Genomic DNA, 18,519 nt, shown 5'->3' with positions numbered 1-18,519 from the left:
ATAACATATTTCACTTAATAATGAATGACCAATTGGTTTCCTTTTGTACTGTTTTTATTTCTTAAATTCACAAGCAAGTATTTTCTGGTCTTGAAACATTACCAAAGAGGCGACTGCTAACATAAATAAGAATAAATAAAACACAAATAAAAACAAATTAAATTAAATTACTTTCAGGATATCAAAAATGTTTTCTGTGGAGATGCTGCAACATGGAAGACGTGCTGTTGTGGTATGGAAGACGTGCTGTTGTGGTATGCAAGGGCCGTGTTACAACGAATACACGTCAGTGTTCTCCTTTCTGTTCAGTCGGAAATGCCCCCACACTTTCGACATTTTCTGTCAACCCCCCCCCCCATCTCCGCCGTCGGCCGCGGGGGGGGGGGGGGCTCTTTCCCATTCCCCCTCACTTGTGTGTGTTTTTGTTTTTGTGTCCTTCATATTGTATTGATTTGACGGCTCACAGCTAGCATGCTTTCAGCTCTCTTCAGCACAGTTTCCTGTCACAGCAGTGAAACAGCTCTGATAAACCCACAGTCGGTAGTAGGCTACTGAAGGACTGAAGCAATAACCATCCCGGCCACCCTCACTAACAGGCTTGGGGAATATCAGATTACATTTAACGGCAATATAGGATACAAAAGAAGGTAACTGTAATACGTAATATTACAGAACAAAATAAGTCATCAGATTACCCGTGCATATTCTCCTTTGTCCAGGTCATAGTGCGTACATGAACTGATGAAGCCTCTTGGATGAAGGTGAAACGTCTCCCCAGACAAATAACTAAGTCCAGTTGCTTTCGATTAAACTCCTTTGAGATAATCAGATTACCAGTATATTGGATGAAAACAGGGATTACTTAGCAGGATTACATTTTTAAAATCAACGCTATTGTAGAGCATATATAGGCTATGCACAGTGCGCAACAAACCAACACGTGAAATGTTGGAGTGTCGGATCAGACATCGGCCAGTGCTCCGTCTCTGGAGACCCGAGATCACAAGATCACGAGAGCTCTACCAGCTAACGGGATAGCAGCCATGTATAAAGTGAGTTTAAACAATAAACAACATATCACTTTGCGTTTTTGAGCTTGATTTGCTGTTCTTTTTTTTTCTTAAACTTTCTGTTTGTGTTCTTGTGGAACGGATGTTTTCTATCATAAAATGTTGCAGTTCTCCACCTCCATTATTATTTCTTTTCCTCCATGAGGTCCTGTCAGCTTCAGGACCCTCTGACTGACTGATGACACGCGGCTTGTGCCAGCAAGTGTGACTAATGTTGACAAAGTGATGATTTAACAATCAAGAGTTTATCCATTGTGCTATATTCTGAAATATACCAGATGCCCGGTGTGTTTGACTTCCTGTTTGGAGGGATCTAATCTATGTGAATTGATGCATGATGGCTGTGTGATCTTCTTAAAGCAGATAACAGCGGCACGGCCGTTTCGGCTAATGCTGTGTTCAAGGCAGGCTTTTGAAACCGTAAGTTACAGCTTCAAGTCACAACTACGACTTGGTAGCGTTCCAGGTAACCCGTAGCTCGTGTTTTTACCGTCCTGTTGTCTGTGAAAGTTCCCTATAACGGCCACTCGTAACTTCCGACCCGTGAACTCGTACCAGATCGAACTGGTATGACTTCACAGGAAGGAAAAACACAAAGTACGAGTTTCCTTGAACGCACCATGAGTTAGCAGCCCCCGCCCTTGTCAGGCATCAATTGGTCCTCGTGCTACGTCACCACATTCACGCGCATCCCTTGGCTGCACACACAGCCCTTCATGCCGTTCTCTCCCCTCATTGGATAACACTTGTATCCCACAAGGAAAATTTTCTCCTCGGGTTACAGCAGAGCAGAGTGACGGAGAGACTCGTGTTTAGGCTGAAATACTTCATGTAAGTGATTGCTGACGGAAAATAGGACTATTTAGGACTTATATTAACAAAAACATTCCACTGATATCTGCTTTAGTTTGCATGCCTGGTATTGAAGTGATCCAAAAGATTTGCTAAAAGTAATACGGTGCGTTACTTTGATTGTGTGAAACTTAGAGTAAGTTACTGATTACACTGTAATCAGTACTTGTAATTGTCCTCCATACACTACATACAGTCACTTCCCACTTTCTCCAGACATATACATTTGAATATTTTGTACTTTATTTTCGCTCTCTCCACTTGTTATTGATTACTCTGTTTTCTATCTCCTCATTTTGCCTATATAACATTGATTATGCACTTTATCTCCTTCTTTTTCAAAGATTTTTTGTTAGCCTTAGAAATCAGTTGTTTTAATTATTGAAAGAGGTGGAACTCTTGTACAAGCCCATTTGGGCTTTGTTCCCTCCTTGCACCATTGACCTTAAATGTGTGCTAAATAAATAATCAAATCAAATCAAATCAAATTACAGTTTTAAAGTACAGTAACCCTCCCAACCTTGCACACAAACCATCAGACTGCTAAAGCTGTTGTCAGTCACTCCCAAACTAAAAAAAGGGACATTTTCTGGGTCCCACCTAAACTTTCAACCCTACACAGTGAAATCAGTGCAGCTTTGAAGTTAGATCAACTGAGCTGTCGCTGGTCTACAAGATAAACTTGACCATCCGGTGAGATATTGTATGTAGTGGTAGTTCAATCGTGCTACTCTGAGTGAACAGTCATCAGGGAAGATAGTTACTGTGAGTTGCTGCACAAGCCTAATGATTAAAGGGTTAGAGGTTGGAAATGCTGCACTTCAGAACTGCAGACTCAGAAGCAGCCAGATCAAGAAGTGGCAAACAGAAACTCTTGCAGGGTTTAAGGCATTATTCCTCAAACACTGTCAGCAGTAGTAAAGGGTTTTCCTCCTGCTAGTCTTCAAAGGTTATATGGGTTCATTCCCGTTTGACTGCTTGTGTCATGAATTTCATTCATCGTGTCCCATCGTAGTGGAGGGGTTTCGTTCCTCCCTCTCTTATAAATTGGTAGACTAAAGCAGTAAAGCTGACAGAGTCATGGTTTTACTCCACTAACTCTGCCAAGGTCAGGGTTTGTTCCCTGTGTAGCTCAGCACGTGGAGCAGGGCAGTAACATCGCAAGATTAGAGTCTGGTCCCTGTAATGCTGCAGGGTCGTACCCTCTCTCAGGAGCAGCATTAGGTCCAGTGGTTAAGTTGACACTAGAGGTTGGCTAATGGTTTTTTAAAGACCAATGATCATTTGGAACAGGAAAAAGCCCATACTTGATTCTTCTGCTGATATTATCCTACCAACCCATGTGAAAGAAAGTCAGACACTGTAGCTCCTTCAGCTGCCATCTTCAATGTGATAAATAAGAAAAGATGATTTCATATAACTTATAGCTAAAATACATTAGATATGTTGTATTAAGCTACTGTATCAGATCATTCAGTTATATTTTTGTATTTCTGTCAAAAGCTATTAAAATCTACTCCAACTGTTCGTTCAGATCAAGCGCTTTGATTGGACAAAAGACACTTCATAAGTGTTGATATGGAGTACAATATTAGATTTCAGTAAACTTACAAATATTAATATGGGAAATAGCATTTGAATTAAATGATGTTTGCTTGTCAGATGAGAATACCTCAGTGCACACCTGAGTCCTTGGGCCACAGCCAGTGCAGTGCTACAGTACATCACTACCTATCTCATATAATATTAAGTGACTCATTCAAGTTGCATGTATATTCAAGTGCATATTAAAGAGTTCAGAATAATTTGGAAACAAATGTTATCGTTACAGAAGCTTTATGGATTTCCTATCAGGAAACAAAGTAAAAACAGTGTAATTCTGCAGACACACATTGCATTAAAGAAGCAGCCATAGTTGTATTTAAAGGGTGATCACAGTGACGTCAGTCAGCAAATTTTGTACCATCAGCAGAAACCTCATGAATAGACCTAAACTGCTTTTGTAAAACCATTTTGTGACACAGAATTGAATCAAACATTGAGTTAATATTCTTTTTAACAATGGGTGATGTATTATGTTCCGTATCGACCAGGACAGTTTACAAGTTGCATTGTTATATTCAGACTTTTCCTCCTCTGTCTGCATTGTGTCCAGGACAAATGTTGTGGACAGATATAAACTGAAGACAGGTTTATAGATTTGCTATAAAATCAGCTGCTCCAGTTTTTATCAAAGGTTTAGCCTTTATCCAACCTCTTCACCACAATCATTTATTGGGATTTTTTTCATTACACAAAAAAAACAATTTTGTAGAAGTTAAAGTGTAAAATCTGTTGTACATTGATTCTGCCACTTCTCTTTGGCTCTCTCATTAATACTCACATGGACACTGAAATCTGGAGATTTGATCAGATATGACTTTTGGTCCATAGTTCTGCTAGGTTTCAGTGTAGTGCATAATTTACTGTATTATATAAAGTTACATTTTATTTAAAATATAAATCATCTCAGGTACACAATGACAATAAGTTGACTGAATGGCGCCTCTAAGCAATAAAGTTTGGTACGTCCCTGGTGACTGATGGAGGCCAAACATTTTGCCCATACACATTCATTAGAAAAGCAATGGCTTTAAAATGAAATACTTTTCACCTGTGCTAGAAATCAATGCCTTTGTTTGAAGTTGCTTTGAATGAAATGACAACCCCCCATGTGTGATCTCTCTCCTGTCACAGACCGTGAGCCCAGCAGCAGCAGCTACAATGTCTCTTCAGGAACCTTCTACAGCTGCGTCAGTCAAATCACCATCGGTAAGTGGCCTGGGGTTTGAAAATAAATAATAAAAAATTCTTGCAGAGATTACACATGCACACTGTTCCACTGATCGACAGTTCATGTCCCTCAAAAATACCTCTGGGTCTGCTCCATCTGCTGGAGCTCAATCATCCAGCTGTATGTTCACTGTCAGCCACTGCGTTCCTCTAATGACTGTGATCACAAGTCAGCCTCAGTCCAGACCGTTCTGCTCTGTGGTTCTCTGAAGGAGGAACAAGCTGCCAGAGTCCATGAGAACAGGACGTCCTTCAGGACTCTGTTAAAGACTCACAGAGAACCTCCTCCCCAACACCTCTAAAGCATAGTTTATGCTTCTGCATCAACTCAACGCCGTAAATATGCCGGTACCTCGACGCCGTCGTGCACTTTTGAAATTCTGCATTGGGGGAATGCATCGCTGTGCAATTCACCACCATCCCACTAGGGGGTGTGGATTCAGAGGGGTCGTTTGCGAAACTTTGTTTAATTTCCGGGCGCAGTGGGTGCTTTAGAGTTGGAGCTGAATGATGTTGAACTACAAATGCTTTTATTGCAAATCTTGATTTGCAGACGAAGGAGAAGACTTGTGAGGAGGCGGTCGGTACGCCCACTGAACGACACAAGACAGAGGACGGGTGAATTTGCCATGCCGGAAAAGCTAACTGCCAGAAATTACATTCTGAGTGGACCAATCAAAGCCCTTGCAGTCTGCGTCGCCTCGATGCGTAGTTGGACATTTTTGGAGGTGCACATCAGGTGACAGCATAGGGGTAAATAAATCAGGCTGAACACACTAACATGAATAACTCACACAACTCAGTCCACACAGACCAAAGCTCCCAACTACATTTTATTAAGGCCTGAAGTCAAGTAAGTGAACAAACAAACCAGCTCCATCTGCATTGTTCATTTTTGGGACTAACTGGGAATTAGAGGTGAAGTCAGAGACACTGCCAAGATGGCAACCGTGGAGCAGCTCCCTCCACGTGGCACCTTTTAAAGACAATCTCCTGTGATGGTATCCATGACAGTCCGGTTCCAGGTGTTGGGAGGTGCCCATGCATAATTAAAACATAGTTAAAGTTCCACACCATGGAGCCATCGTAGCTCCAGAGGAAGCTTCTCCAAATCTGACAAACTCTCTCAAGCGATGTCACTTGAGAGAGTTTGACAATGAAGAAAAACCTGTTTGTGTTAGAAAGCAGTGAGCTTCCCCAGCTACGCTAGCTGCTGCTAGCACAACAGACTGTCAAGTTGTGGGTGATGCAGCTGCCAGGCTTTGATGAGGAAGAAGAGTGTGTGGAATAAAAAAGAGGATATCTCTCTTTAAAAAAAACTGTCCATCATGAGTCTGTCAGTCACAACCGGCACTGCTTCTTTTTTTGGGTGAGGCAAGTTTGTTTATTCAGCACCAAGCAGACATAACCAACTCAAAGGGCAGAGGCATGGAAATGTACATTCATAATAGAACATTAACATGTTGTTTAGAATAGCATTTGAGAACATAAGTGAATGAATAAAATTAATCATATTATGATTGAATAAAAGTGTCACAACAGAACCTCTTTTCCTGATGGACACAAACAGACCCCATATTTTTATCAGCAGTGTAAAGCCTCTTTCAGCTGCACCATGACATTTTCCATTTCCTCCTCACTGGAGGAAACTTACTGTAGTAAGAAATGACATAATTTACTATTTGTCAATAATATCATATTCATTATCTACACCACTTGTAAGCCCACTCTCTTGGTGGTGGTCCAGGCCCAACTCTGCAAGCGGTTGATTGGCATGGGGGTGTCATTAGAGATGGGTCCCTGGTCCAGTGAATGTAACAAGAAGCTTTTCACTAAAGACAATTTATTCTAACTAAAGGATGAGACAAAAGAGCAGGTTCAGCTATGAAAGCAGAGCATGTGTGAGTGGCTCATGTTCTGTGGAGGCGTCGTATCTGTCGATGGAAAAGATGATACCAAAATAAATGGGTGTCAGCAACTAAGAGGGGAGATTGAGAGAGCTCCTGGACCAGCTTTTATAGCCTGGAAGGCCCCGGTGAACCACATCAGCTGACACACACACACACACACACACACACACACACACACACACACACACACACACGTCAATCAACAGAGAGCTGGAACGAGTCTTATATACCCAGGAACTGAATTAGCATTTTAGCACTTCCTGTTCCTTTGTCCCGAAGGATGTCTTTGTTTTTTTTAAATAGATTATTGTTTAGAAGATTAAAATAAGGTCTGTGTTAACTTCAAAGTCAAGACCCTCTCAGATTTTTATCCTACTACAGAAACATCAGTAGTCCTGATTCTTTAAATTAAGCCCCACTATGTACGATTCGTGGTTCTGGTACTCTGGTTGAGAAGAGAAACTGTCTGCTACGTCGTTCCCAGAGAAGCACAGTAGCTTACGTGAATTTGTTGCCGTCGTCAGTGTCGGTGGTGTTGCCGGTAGTGGTGCTAAGCAACGCTCCAGAGCTCGAGCTCTGAAGGGGAGGCTGGCCGGCTGTGCGGCCCAGCAGGGCGCTGGTATGTGGGTGAGAGGAGCAGGCAGACTGGGCTGGAGCCCTAACCCTAACCCTCTCTGGAGCTCAGCGGAGCTGCGGTGTACCAGGACCACGGTGTTCCTACCCGCACAGGAAAGTTACAGAGTGCAGTTGCAGCCGACGCGACCCCGCTCAGGCTGCAGCAGCGGCACGATTCATCCTATTAACCGCTTTTCTAACTGAGTTTAGAAACATTATTTAAAGGTCAAAAAACGACATAGTCGGGCTTTAATCTCTTAAAAAAAGGCTGGTTGCTAACAAGTGTCTAAATGAGACCACAGAGGTTGTCAGGGACATTAAATGTCATCACAGTGAACATGAAAACTGATCTAGTCATCAGTCCACTGTTACAGCCTCAAACACATCATGAAGTGGCTGATCGTGAAGATGATCCTGCTGAACTATCCTCTCAGTGTCATACTCTGTTAATTTTATCCAAAAGACACTGGAAACATGCCACTTAGATTTCAGTTGAGGGAACCAAGGTGGTGCTACTGTAACTGCAGGGTTAAACTCCAGAAATACAAAAATACATCCTCCCTGCAGATCTTTTGTCTCCTGAGATGATTCAGGAAAACCCCCAAGACAGTCACGATCTCTATAGGCACTATGATATGCACAGCTTTGTACAAAATGACTGTGCACATTACAAGGTACTGCAGATGTGTCATAAAAACAGCAGTAACATTTCAGAGCTCACTGCTGAGCTGTATTCTTAAATTATAAGCTCCCTGACAGCAGGCCTGAGGGGATGACAGCAAATTAAATATTTCCTTTGACATGTTAACTCTGTGTGTGCGTCTAGGGTTCTCCACAGCAAATAATGCATTGCTGATTAAGCTGTCCCAAACTGCTCTCCTGACTGCCACAGTGCTGCAGCCTCCTGCCATTTGCAATATTCAGACTGTGCCTTTCACTTTTTTTTTTTTTCGATGACTGTTACAGCGGCGCCTGTTTAGTGAGAGAAGCTGCAAGCTTGATGCTGTGACAGTGAAGACTCAGCCTGAGGGTTCAGCTCAGGTTGTGCTGCTGCTGCTGCTGCTGCTGCATGCAGGTGTCCCTCTCTTCTTCTGTGCTAAATTAAAAAAAAGAAAGAAAAAAAAAACTAATGAAGTGCTGAGGGAGAGCTTTGGTCCGCTGAGACTCGCCCTCCTGGTTTTTACAAAGGGAAAGATCTATAGTCTCTGCACTGTGAGATCAAAAGGAGCTGGTGTGCTGCCTGTGATTTAAAAGCCCCCCGTCCTTGTTTGAGAGGAAAATACTGGTCAGCATCATTGTAGGTTCTTAAAAGTTCTAATCGATTGTAATTGTCCATTAATTCCAGCCTCTCTCATTGTTGTAGGAATTTGCTGCATCTGTGCGGCTGATAGACAGACAGAGCTAATCTTCAGCCTGTGGCACCAATTCACTGAAGGATGACGTGAGAAACAAATGCAGCATGTTGTAATCTGTGCAGCGCCGACTGACTCTTCATTCATACAGCCGAGAGCTCAATTTAGGCCTCTGCAATATTATTTGATGTTTCGACATTTTGCCACAACTGATTGAATTCATGTTTGGGAGCTGGAGGAGCAGAGCTGTGCTGACTCAGTGCTTTTTGCTTTATCAGCTTTATTGTGTGAGTTACTGAAGAATCATAGCAGCTTCAGACTGTGTATAAAACAGACATTTATTGACAGTCTTACAGATGTCTTGGTACACTGCACAGTACCTACAGTTTTTAATCACTCCAGCTCTATTGTACTTTTAAACTTCAGCAGCTGTTCACACAGTATCAGGGTTTAAAAGGGAAGATAAATAACTAGAATGGCAAACTGAGACCTAGGAAGCAGAGTGATTCCATGAAGCTGTAAAATGCTGCTCTGTCTTCAAATGACCTCAAAATGACGGATCAAATGACGAATCTCATTGTCGGTGTCCAGCCATGTTTCCATTGCAGTTTTGTGCAAAATATTTAAAAAAAAACCTCAACAAAACACGGCGGTAAATGGTCTGTTTCCATCGAATGGTGATATTTAATTAAAACTCTATTTAATCTAATTGAACAACAAGAAGAGGTCACTGCACATTTGACAATTCAAACATACAAACTCAACTTAGATGTAAAAATACTAAATCTACAAAATGTGTACAGGCTGTGCTATTACATGAACAACTTTGAACATGAACAAAATTATATGAAATTAAATAATAATATCAAATAGAATAAAAGTAGTTAAAATCAAAAAATTCAAATAAACCAATCAATTATTCAAATTCTGTTCTGAAAGTTTCCAACTCACTTCAGAGGTTTTTTGCAGTGGGCTGACTCTGATGCAGAGTTTATTACCTGCATGTGCAGATTGTTCTGTGAGTTTATTCTGTGACTCTTCCAGCTGTTTGGTGGCTCTTCTCCATTGTCATGAACATGTAATGCTACTGCAACTCTAATCCATACCATGGCATCAGCTGTGGTTGATGCTGATGGCATTGTGTGTATGTTATTTGTTTTCTCCATGCTTTAGCTAGAGGTGGATTTACCACATCCAGGATAATCATCTCCAGTGGTGCAGGTTGCTGCTTCTAAATGTCACCAGCCAATTGGAGGAGGCCCTGAGCCTCTCGTGACTGAAAGATCCAGTAAAAAGGTAGCAGTTTGGGTAATGGCTGTCTTTGTTGTGACATCACTAAGTTACCGAAGTCCTGACAGCTGGTTTTTAGGCGCAGATTCTGAATACAGACTGTGTGAATTTCTCTGTGGACTGAGGCTTTGATACTTTCACAGTGTTAATATAGAACCTAGAGCTGCTTTATAATCACACTACACATGGACATCTACCTTTATACTGTATGGAGCTTTAACACAAACATCTACCTTTATACTGTATGGAGCTTTAATACAAACATCTACCTTTATACTGTATGGAGCTTTAACACAAACATCTACCTTTATACTGTATGGAGCTTTAACACAAACATCTACCTTTATACTGTATGGAGCTTTAACACAGACATCTACCTTTATACTGTATGGAGCTTTAATATTAACATATACATTTATACTGTATGAGATATTCAAGTCTAATATTGGACTGTATGTGTGCTCCACTACTGCTGCTCTGTTGACAGTGACTTCTGAAGTATCTGTTTATTTTGCCTCCATCCCCCTCCAACCTTCAGGACCTCCGCTGACAGCCTCTCTATGATTATTGTTGACACTCAGCTCAAACCTGTCGGTGCACAGAGTAGTGTGTGGCCCAGATACCTGCAGCTGCATTTTGTTTCCTTAGCTCTGAGGGCGTTAGGAAGTGGAGGAGCTACATATCTGGGCCTCTCTCTCCTCAGAGAGCCACGTGCGCACTTTTTTCTGATGACTGCGACATAGATATTGCTTAGAACACACTATGTCCGAAAAGGCTGCCGTGAGTTTTGGAGGTCGTTCGGATACATGCCAGGTGTAGATTACCGCCTCCGCCTCCTCCCGCCTTTTCAGGTGACTTTCATGGGATGTTGAAGATCGCTGCGCTCAATGTTATTCTTAAAGTCATTTAAAAAGAAGAAGCTGTAGTCAGTTAATGACTGTTCTGAATAGACTTTAAAAGTATAAACTGAACACATGTCCTGCCAGAGCTGAGAAGGTTTTGTTACTTGATGAGAGATTTCATTGCTGCTGTGTTAGTGTGTTGTTGTTGTATTGGTAATACACAACATCCCCTCGGTGATGCTTCCCACTCACACTGGTTGTTGTGGGTGTCTATTCCTTTGCTGCTAATAGCTGAAACACAAATAAAATAATAGTGTTGGGGCGTAGAGTGGTGCAGTGGGTTGAGCAGGCGCCCCATATGCAGAGGCTACAGTCCTCACTGCAGTTGGCCCCGGTTTGAATCCCGCATCGGGTGGCCCTTTACTGCATGTCATTTCCACTCTCGCTGCCTCCCCATTTCCTGTCTCTCTCTACTATGCTATCAAATGAAGGCAAAAATGAAATAAATAAATAATAGTGATAATATTTATTCTCAGTGTTTCTGTTCTCCCCAGCAGAGTCTCAGAGGCTAAATCAGTTTTCCCTAAAGCTTTGATTTTCAGTTCCATTCCAAATGAACCCTGTCCTTTAGTTCTGCCAGACATTTGTCATCAGTGGTTTGTAGTAGAAAAACTTTAAATTTGTAAACAAGGTTTAAATCTTTTTGGGCGTTTTTTATTTTTTTGCCTTTATTTGATAGCACATAGTGAGATAGACAGGAAAGGGGGAGGCAGAGAGAGGGGGAATGACATGCAGGAAAGGTCTGCCCGACGCGGGATTCGAACCAGGGACTGTAGCCTCTACATGGGGCGGCCGCCTTAACCACTGCGCCACGCACCGCCCCAAACAAGGATTAAATCTGACCCTTAATCAAAGCAGAGCTCAGTAGGGTCATCTGATCTGATGACCTTATATTATGGATGATCTGGACGTCTAATCGTTATATGACGGTGCTAGATTTATGTTCCTTCCTACCTAGACCATGTAACGCCAGCCTGCAGCTGGAGACAGTGGTGATCACACTGCAGAACAAAGACCCCTGTCGCCAGCTAGAGTCCAGGACGGTGGAGTTAGACTGGGTCTGGACAGGAGACCTCCCTCCAGCAACTTAACTTTCTAATTAAAACTTAAATACTTAAAAACCAAGTAAAAGGACGATTGGTTGCACCTTCGATTTAGGGGCGGTGTGTTGTCTGTGAGACGAAGGCAGACATTAGCAGAAAATCACCATCATCATCATCATGTAGAAACATTGATCAGGAATGCTCTGTGTAATTATTCTGGAGTATAATAATGAAGCCTCTGTGACCTGCAGGTTCCTACCCATGTTATTTATTCCTGTTAGGTTCAGTGATGTTCACAGTACATGTGTAGTTCCAGCTTCTAGTTCTAGCCTGAGCCATTGTAATTTGTAACCATAAAGTAAAAGACAAATAAGAAATTCCTCAGCATAGCAATATTTGATGTGGATTAAATCAAGTCTCAGTGTGTTATGGTTCATTTGATTAAAGAAGAGAAGTTGTTTGTGTCTGTTCATCGCTTAAAGTGGAGAAAAATCTCTGCTCCAGGCCGAATGTGTTGAATGAATGAGCTGTTGTTGGATGTTTTTAATTTACAAAATGAAAGAGTCCAGAGCTTACACTGCAGATCTTATGGCAGAGATGAAGCAGGCTACAAAGGCTTTTTGAAATCTCACAATAAGTGATATTTTCACTCATTTTAACACACAGATGTAGAGGGCTGTCACAGTCATGAAAGTTTAGTTGACGATTAATTGCCGTACAAATAATTGTGATTAACGATTTAATTGTCTTTTTCTGATCATTTTTTGCCACTATTATAGTATAAGACTGAACATAGTTTAATAACATACATACACCTTATGAAGAAGAAGAGCCATCTATTGGCTGTGCAGCTAAATTCATGATGATAATGTCAATAGATGTTCATCGAAATGCGGTCGTTGAATATTAGAAATGAAGCTCCTCCAGATAAACAGTTTGTGGTGCTCCACTTATATGTCAGTAAACCATAGCAGAAGAAGGGGGTGCATGGTGATGATGTCATTAAAAGAGGACTAGTCAAACTTCAACCAGTGGAATATGTCGAGGAAACAGTGATGGAAATGTAACATTTCTGTTGGTTTCATCCAGCTGTTTTTATACAGATGAATGGAAACCATTTGGAACCATCAAGTAAAATGATTGCAGTCAGGCTTAAAGCAGAAGTAAGTGATATATTTGTGTTAATATAAGTCTTAAATAGTTATATCTTCCGACAGCAATCACTTCTATAGAGTGTTTGGTCTGAAACACGGGTCTGTCAGTCCCTCTGCTCTGCTCTGAGCCCAGGAGAAAACATTTATCGTATCCTACAGTTTTTATCCAATGAGGAGAGAGAACGGCATGCAGGGCTGTGTGTGCAGCCAAGGGACGCCGTGAATGTGGCGACGTAGGGACGAGGACTGTTATGGTGCGTTCAAGGAAACTCGTATTTTTCCGACCGTGAAGTGGTACCAGTTCGATCTGGTACGAGTTCACGGGTCAGAAGTTACGAGTGGCCGTTATAGTGACTTTCACAGGTAAAACAGGTCGGAAAAACACGAGTGGGTTGCCTGGAACGCTACAAAGTCGTAAGTTGTGACTTGAAGCTGTAATTTACGATTTCAAAAGCCTGCCTGGAACGCAGCATTAGCCAAAACCACCGAACCACTTACTTCTGCTTTAATTATGTAATAATCGTGACAGGCCTACACACATGTTTTGACAGGAACCTCGGGGTGTGCAGTCATTTACTGCGCACCATTAGCCATATTCACAGCGTCGCCATCTTTGCTAAACGTCATCACTCGGGGTGGGAAGACTCAACGCCGTCACATAACAACCGCTGAGCTATTTAACGTTACGGTGTTCAACTTCACCACAACATCTGATATCAGCTTAAAATACAAGCTTGTTAGCATCTTCCAGGCTTGAATAACGTGACATGTATCTCGGGTGTGTGTTGACTATCCATAGTTTTACTGCTTTCCTGTCTTACATTACATTAGTAAGGATGTCATTTCAACATTGACGTTACTGTTACCATCAGCAGTTGCAACACGCCAGCTAACGTAATCAAATCACCCACCCTGAGTGATGATGTAAGGAAAGATGGCGACGCTGTGAATATGGTCAATGACTGTTTTTGTTTATAAAGTTCCACACAGCAAAGAATGTTTGTTTCTGTATAATTTGCAGGAGAACAGTGAGATTTTTCTTGCCAGAAAGTGTTGTACGAGACAAAGTCCCCTCAGGGAGAATAAAGACCTTCTTAGTGCTCTAGTTTTTGCAAGTGCTGACTTGTGCACAAACATTATTTTTGGGGACGCCCAGCTGAAGGTGTTTGCGCTCCACCGTGTGAAAACCCCTTTTATTCTTTGAGGAATTGGAGGCTGTAAAACAGCTGTGATGAGATGCGCGGCTCAGGATTTGTCCTGCAGCTGCGAGTGCAGAGCGAGGAGCGAGGAGCGAGCGTCGAGTCTCAGAGGCTGCCAGGCGTTCCTCCACTCTGCTATTGATCGGCCTGTGTTTGTTCATTGCTGATGTTCCTCTGAAATCTGCTGGGCTTTGTGTTTCACAGGAAACCAGGGGTGGGGGGGTTAAGTTCCTTTGTCCCACCTGGCCCCCGGTGTGTTACATAACAAGAATGTGCAGAAAATCCTAAATTTCCATAAATACTACATCAAGTCAGGTCTAAAAAACAATTCAGAAGAACTAGACCTATGTTTCATATGTTGTCGAGTTGTGTTTTTACATGTTTTCATCAATTCTCAAACCAAAGATCTTAATTGTAGTTATGTTCCATTTCATTGGTCGCTTGGCAATGACATCATATCCTGTGTGTCAGTGTTGTGTACACCTTGGTGGGTCTTTTTTTAAGATGAGGTGAGGTGAGAGTGGTTCTGACTTTCAATTCCCAGCAGAGTCAAGGTTTATAAAGTCTAGACTCTGGTGTGAGCAGAGTAAACAGACACACAAATCAGGGAAACAGAGCAGAGGGAACAGCAAAGCAAATATGATCTCCAGAAATGAGGTTCGCATCGGCCGGTGGCAGAGCCAGTTTAAAGTGATGGACAGGACCACTGGCAGTGGCTTGACACTTTTAATTCAGCAGAGTACTGTATTTAATGTAACAAAACACCGCCAGATGTAAATGCCAATTAATTCAGTCTGAAGGTAATCTTCTCTTTTAGATGATTTGTAGCGTTTGTCTCAGTTAAAAAGATGCTCTAGAAGTTCTAGAGAGGAGCTTAAGAAAACAGACTGTGACCAACTGTATTTTAAACAATTGGTAAATGCACTAAGTGTTGATATGTGAATGATACAAATTGTGTTTTGACAAAAGTTGTTGTGTGAAGAATATTTCTTCTCAAAATAGGATTTCCACAGTCATTAATGAATTCACTGGAAAAATATATTATTGCAATATTAAAAAATATGCTGCAGTAGGCTATATTGCGATTTATTAGCTTTCCGCTGCAGATGATTTCTCCAAATTAAAGTTTTGTGAACATCTGTTTTCTCAAATAAGATAAACTTCTTAGTCCGTTCAGATACTTGGGATCCGTGTGTTGATACAGTATTGCCATGCAAAGTATCACAATACTGTATCGATGTTTTCCCCCACCCCTATTTTCCCAAAATGCATTTAATTCAAGTCATCAGTGAGGGAAACCTGAGAGAAAAGTTTGAAACCAAAGATAATTAACAGTGTCAGTTTGCCATGATTTGTTTAAGCTAAGGGAAGAAACAGAATTGTTGGCCATTTTTTTTCTGCCTGTCAAAGACACCTGGCGACTCGGAGCTGATCCGAGGTCTGTGACCGGTCTCAGAGGCCTCGTGAAACAGAGAGCGAGGACTGCTGAGGTGAAATCGAAGGCCGGGCGGAGACGAGTCGAGCTGCTTCAGCAGTCTGCAGGGAAACTGGCAGTTTGCTCTTCTTCTGTCAACCAAGGATAAAAGAAGGAAGCTAAAGAGCCGTGTAGCCTGCTGTCTGATGGTCCAGTACACATCTCCTCCTTCAACTGGACAATCACTCATTATCAAATTAATATGAATTGTAATAGAAAACATTATTGACCAGCCAAAGCAGGACATCTGTCTTTGGTCTCACCCAGTTACATAAAAAAATAGACTTGACATAAGACAAATATAGCAACAAAAAGTACAGAACAAACAGGTCTGCAATGATTATAGAGGTACAAACATGTCCAGGCAACATCCTCATGGTTTACATAATGACATCTCATTATATTTTGTGTCACTGATGTCAGACTGTGGTGTGTAAACACTGTCAAATTGCTGATTAGTTCCTGATCACATTTTAACTGGGCTTGTGTTTCAATGCTGTTCAATGCTTCTACCAGCAGAGGACAGCATTGCTGAAGAGATTTCTGTCATAGCTACTTTTGACAGTGAACTGAGTCCAGAGAGTACATGGAACTCATTTCCCTCATGATCATGTGTGATTGAGATGAACAGCAGCTTTTAGGGTATTTCACTGTAGAGACACTAAGTCTTAAAACACAATTAATCTGCAGCTATTTGGGTCATTTTTGTTTTACAAATGTCAAAATTTCACTGGTTTTAATTCCTCAAATGGATAACTTTATAATAAGTAGGCTACACACTATTAAGCATTAGTTAAGCATGAATAAATACTGAATTCTTCATTTATAACACATGAATACTCATTAGTGTGTAGTTTATAAATACAGTTAGTGCTTATCAATGATGAGTAAAACATTTTAACTGTGTTTATAAACTACATACTAATGAGTGTTCATATGTTATGAATGATGAATTCAGAATTTAATGCTTAACTACTGCTTAATAGCGTGTACATATTATAAAGTATAAGTTATAAAGTATAAAGTCTCTTTATTTGTCATATTGTGATATTTTCTGGTTTGGATGTTCCTCCTCCTCCAGGGTTTGATTGCGGGGGTCAAGTGGCCATCGGGTTCTCCCACTGGAAGAGTCCTTTCCCCAGCAGTCAGGACCTTCCCAGTCCGGACTGCGTTCGCTCCGAGGCCTCCGGCGTCCCGCCCCTTAACGAGCACCTGGAACCGGTGTCGTGCCCGGCGTCGCTGTCCATCAGCCCGCTGCCCACCTTCAGCGCCAGCCAGGAGACGCTGTGTGACAGCAGCACCAGTACGTACAGTATACAGTACGATATACAGTATGATATACAGTATGATATACAGTACGATATACAGTATGATATACAGTATGATATACAGTACGATATACAGTACGACATACAGTATGATATACAGTATGATATACAGTACGATATACAGTACGACATACAGTATGATATACAGTATGATATACAGTATGAGCCAGATCGGCTGTGATCGATGGAGATGCTTCATGTTTGCAGAGGAGGTAGAGATGTTAAACTACAGACACATGATCATCATCAGAGCTAACTTTGTTTTTAATTACATGATCAAATTAAAGGCATAGTTCAAATTGGCCCATTGCCATAATCCAGTTTTAGGAGTAGGTTCCTCATAGGTTCCTCATAGGTTATCTCATAGCGTGGTGAATGTGCAGCTCACAACTTGTCCACCAGAGCGTTGTGGAGTTGTTGGATTGTGTATTTGATGAGTTTGATGAGGGAAACCAAGAAATCCCATAATGAGCCTCAGTAGCGTAGCTCTGAGCAGCTCACGGCTCTGCTCCGCCGTTCTAAAAATAGTTTACACCGACAATTAAAGGTAACGAACCTACTCCTAAAACTATAGGGATTATGACAATGGGCCAATTTGCCAAAACGTTGAACTATCCCTTTAATGTTATTATTTTACCTATAGCACTAGGGGTTGGATCAAAGGAGTATTTTAACGTGACATGCAAACATGCTGCTGTTGTTAATAATCATAATCATACTTATAATCATTCAAAAAGTAGAAAAATAATAATAATAATAATAATAATAATAATAATAATAATAATAATAATACTTCCTGTTGACATCAGCAGAGATCTCAACAGAAACCAGGGAGGATGACAGGATGACATTCACAGCCTACTAACCCTCCATTAACCCAGTCACATTTCTAAGCTGCAGTGCTTTTATTCCACTCTCTCTATGTATTGTTTATAAGCTGCAGTGGAGGGTCAGTCAGAGCACAGGCTGGTTTCTGCACAGTGAACTCATGTAACAGACGGCTGTAGGAATGCATTTTTCCACAGGGGGGGTTTTGTGCCGCATCACTGCCCCTCAAACTGATTTCTGAAGGCGTCTCTCCACAACATATGGACATGTCAGCTCTGTGTCAGTGTGTAAACACGCTGCTGCTCTTTAATACGCACTCACCGGTACATCTGTCAGTGTCTGTGTGTGTGTGTGTGTGTGTGTGTGTGTGTGTGTGTGTGTGTGTGTGTGTGTGTGTGTGTGTGTGCCCTTGAGTCTCCATCCGAGGCACACTCTCATACTGCCATCAGTGCCAACTGTCATTGTTTTAGGCTACAGCAACACCGACACACCAGCCCTTTCCTCTGATTGGTCGCTGCCAGAGCAGCTTGACCTCTGATTGGCTGCCAGGGGAGACTGATTATGGATGCTGAAGAGCGGCACGCACCTCCTCTCTCTCTCTCTCCCTCCCTCCCTCCCTCTCCCTCATCCTCTCTCTCTCTCTCAGCGTAAACATCCTGCTCATGCTTGT

At 41.8% G+C, this 18,519-nt stretch overlaps 1 protein-coding gene across 1 annotated transcript in view; it reads left to right on the top strand.

Moving 5' to 3' along the window:
- The window catches only part of LOC146962859 (anoctamin-4-like), a 57,392-nt gene that overhangs the window by 1,897 nt on the left and 36,976 nt on the right, over positions 1 to 18,519 (top strand). The window contains exons 2-3 of the mRNA XM_085768682.1: positions 4,659 to 4,733; positions 16,775 to 16,996. Of these exons, the coding sequence (XP_085624808.1) occupies positions 4,659 to 4,733; positions 16,775 to 16,996 (297 nt within the window). The remainder of the gene's footprint in view (positions 1 to 4,658; positions 4,734 to 16,774; positions 16,997 to 18,519) is intronic.

This window comes from Trachurus japonicus, chromosome 23 (assembly GCF_045865225.1).
Source record: "Trachurus japonicus isolate A0001 chromosome 23, Traja_1.0".
NCBI lineage: Eukaryota > Metazoa > Chordata > Actinopteri > Carangiformes > Carangidae > Trachurus > Trachurus japonicus.
Note: the sequence above shows the minus strand (reverse complement) of the source record. Positions and strands in the feature narration are given on the sequence as shown.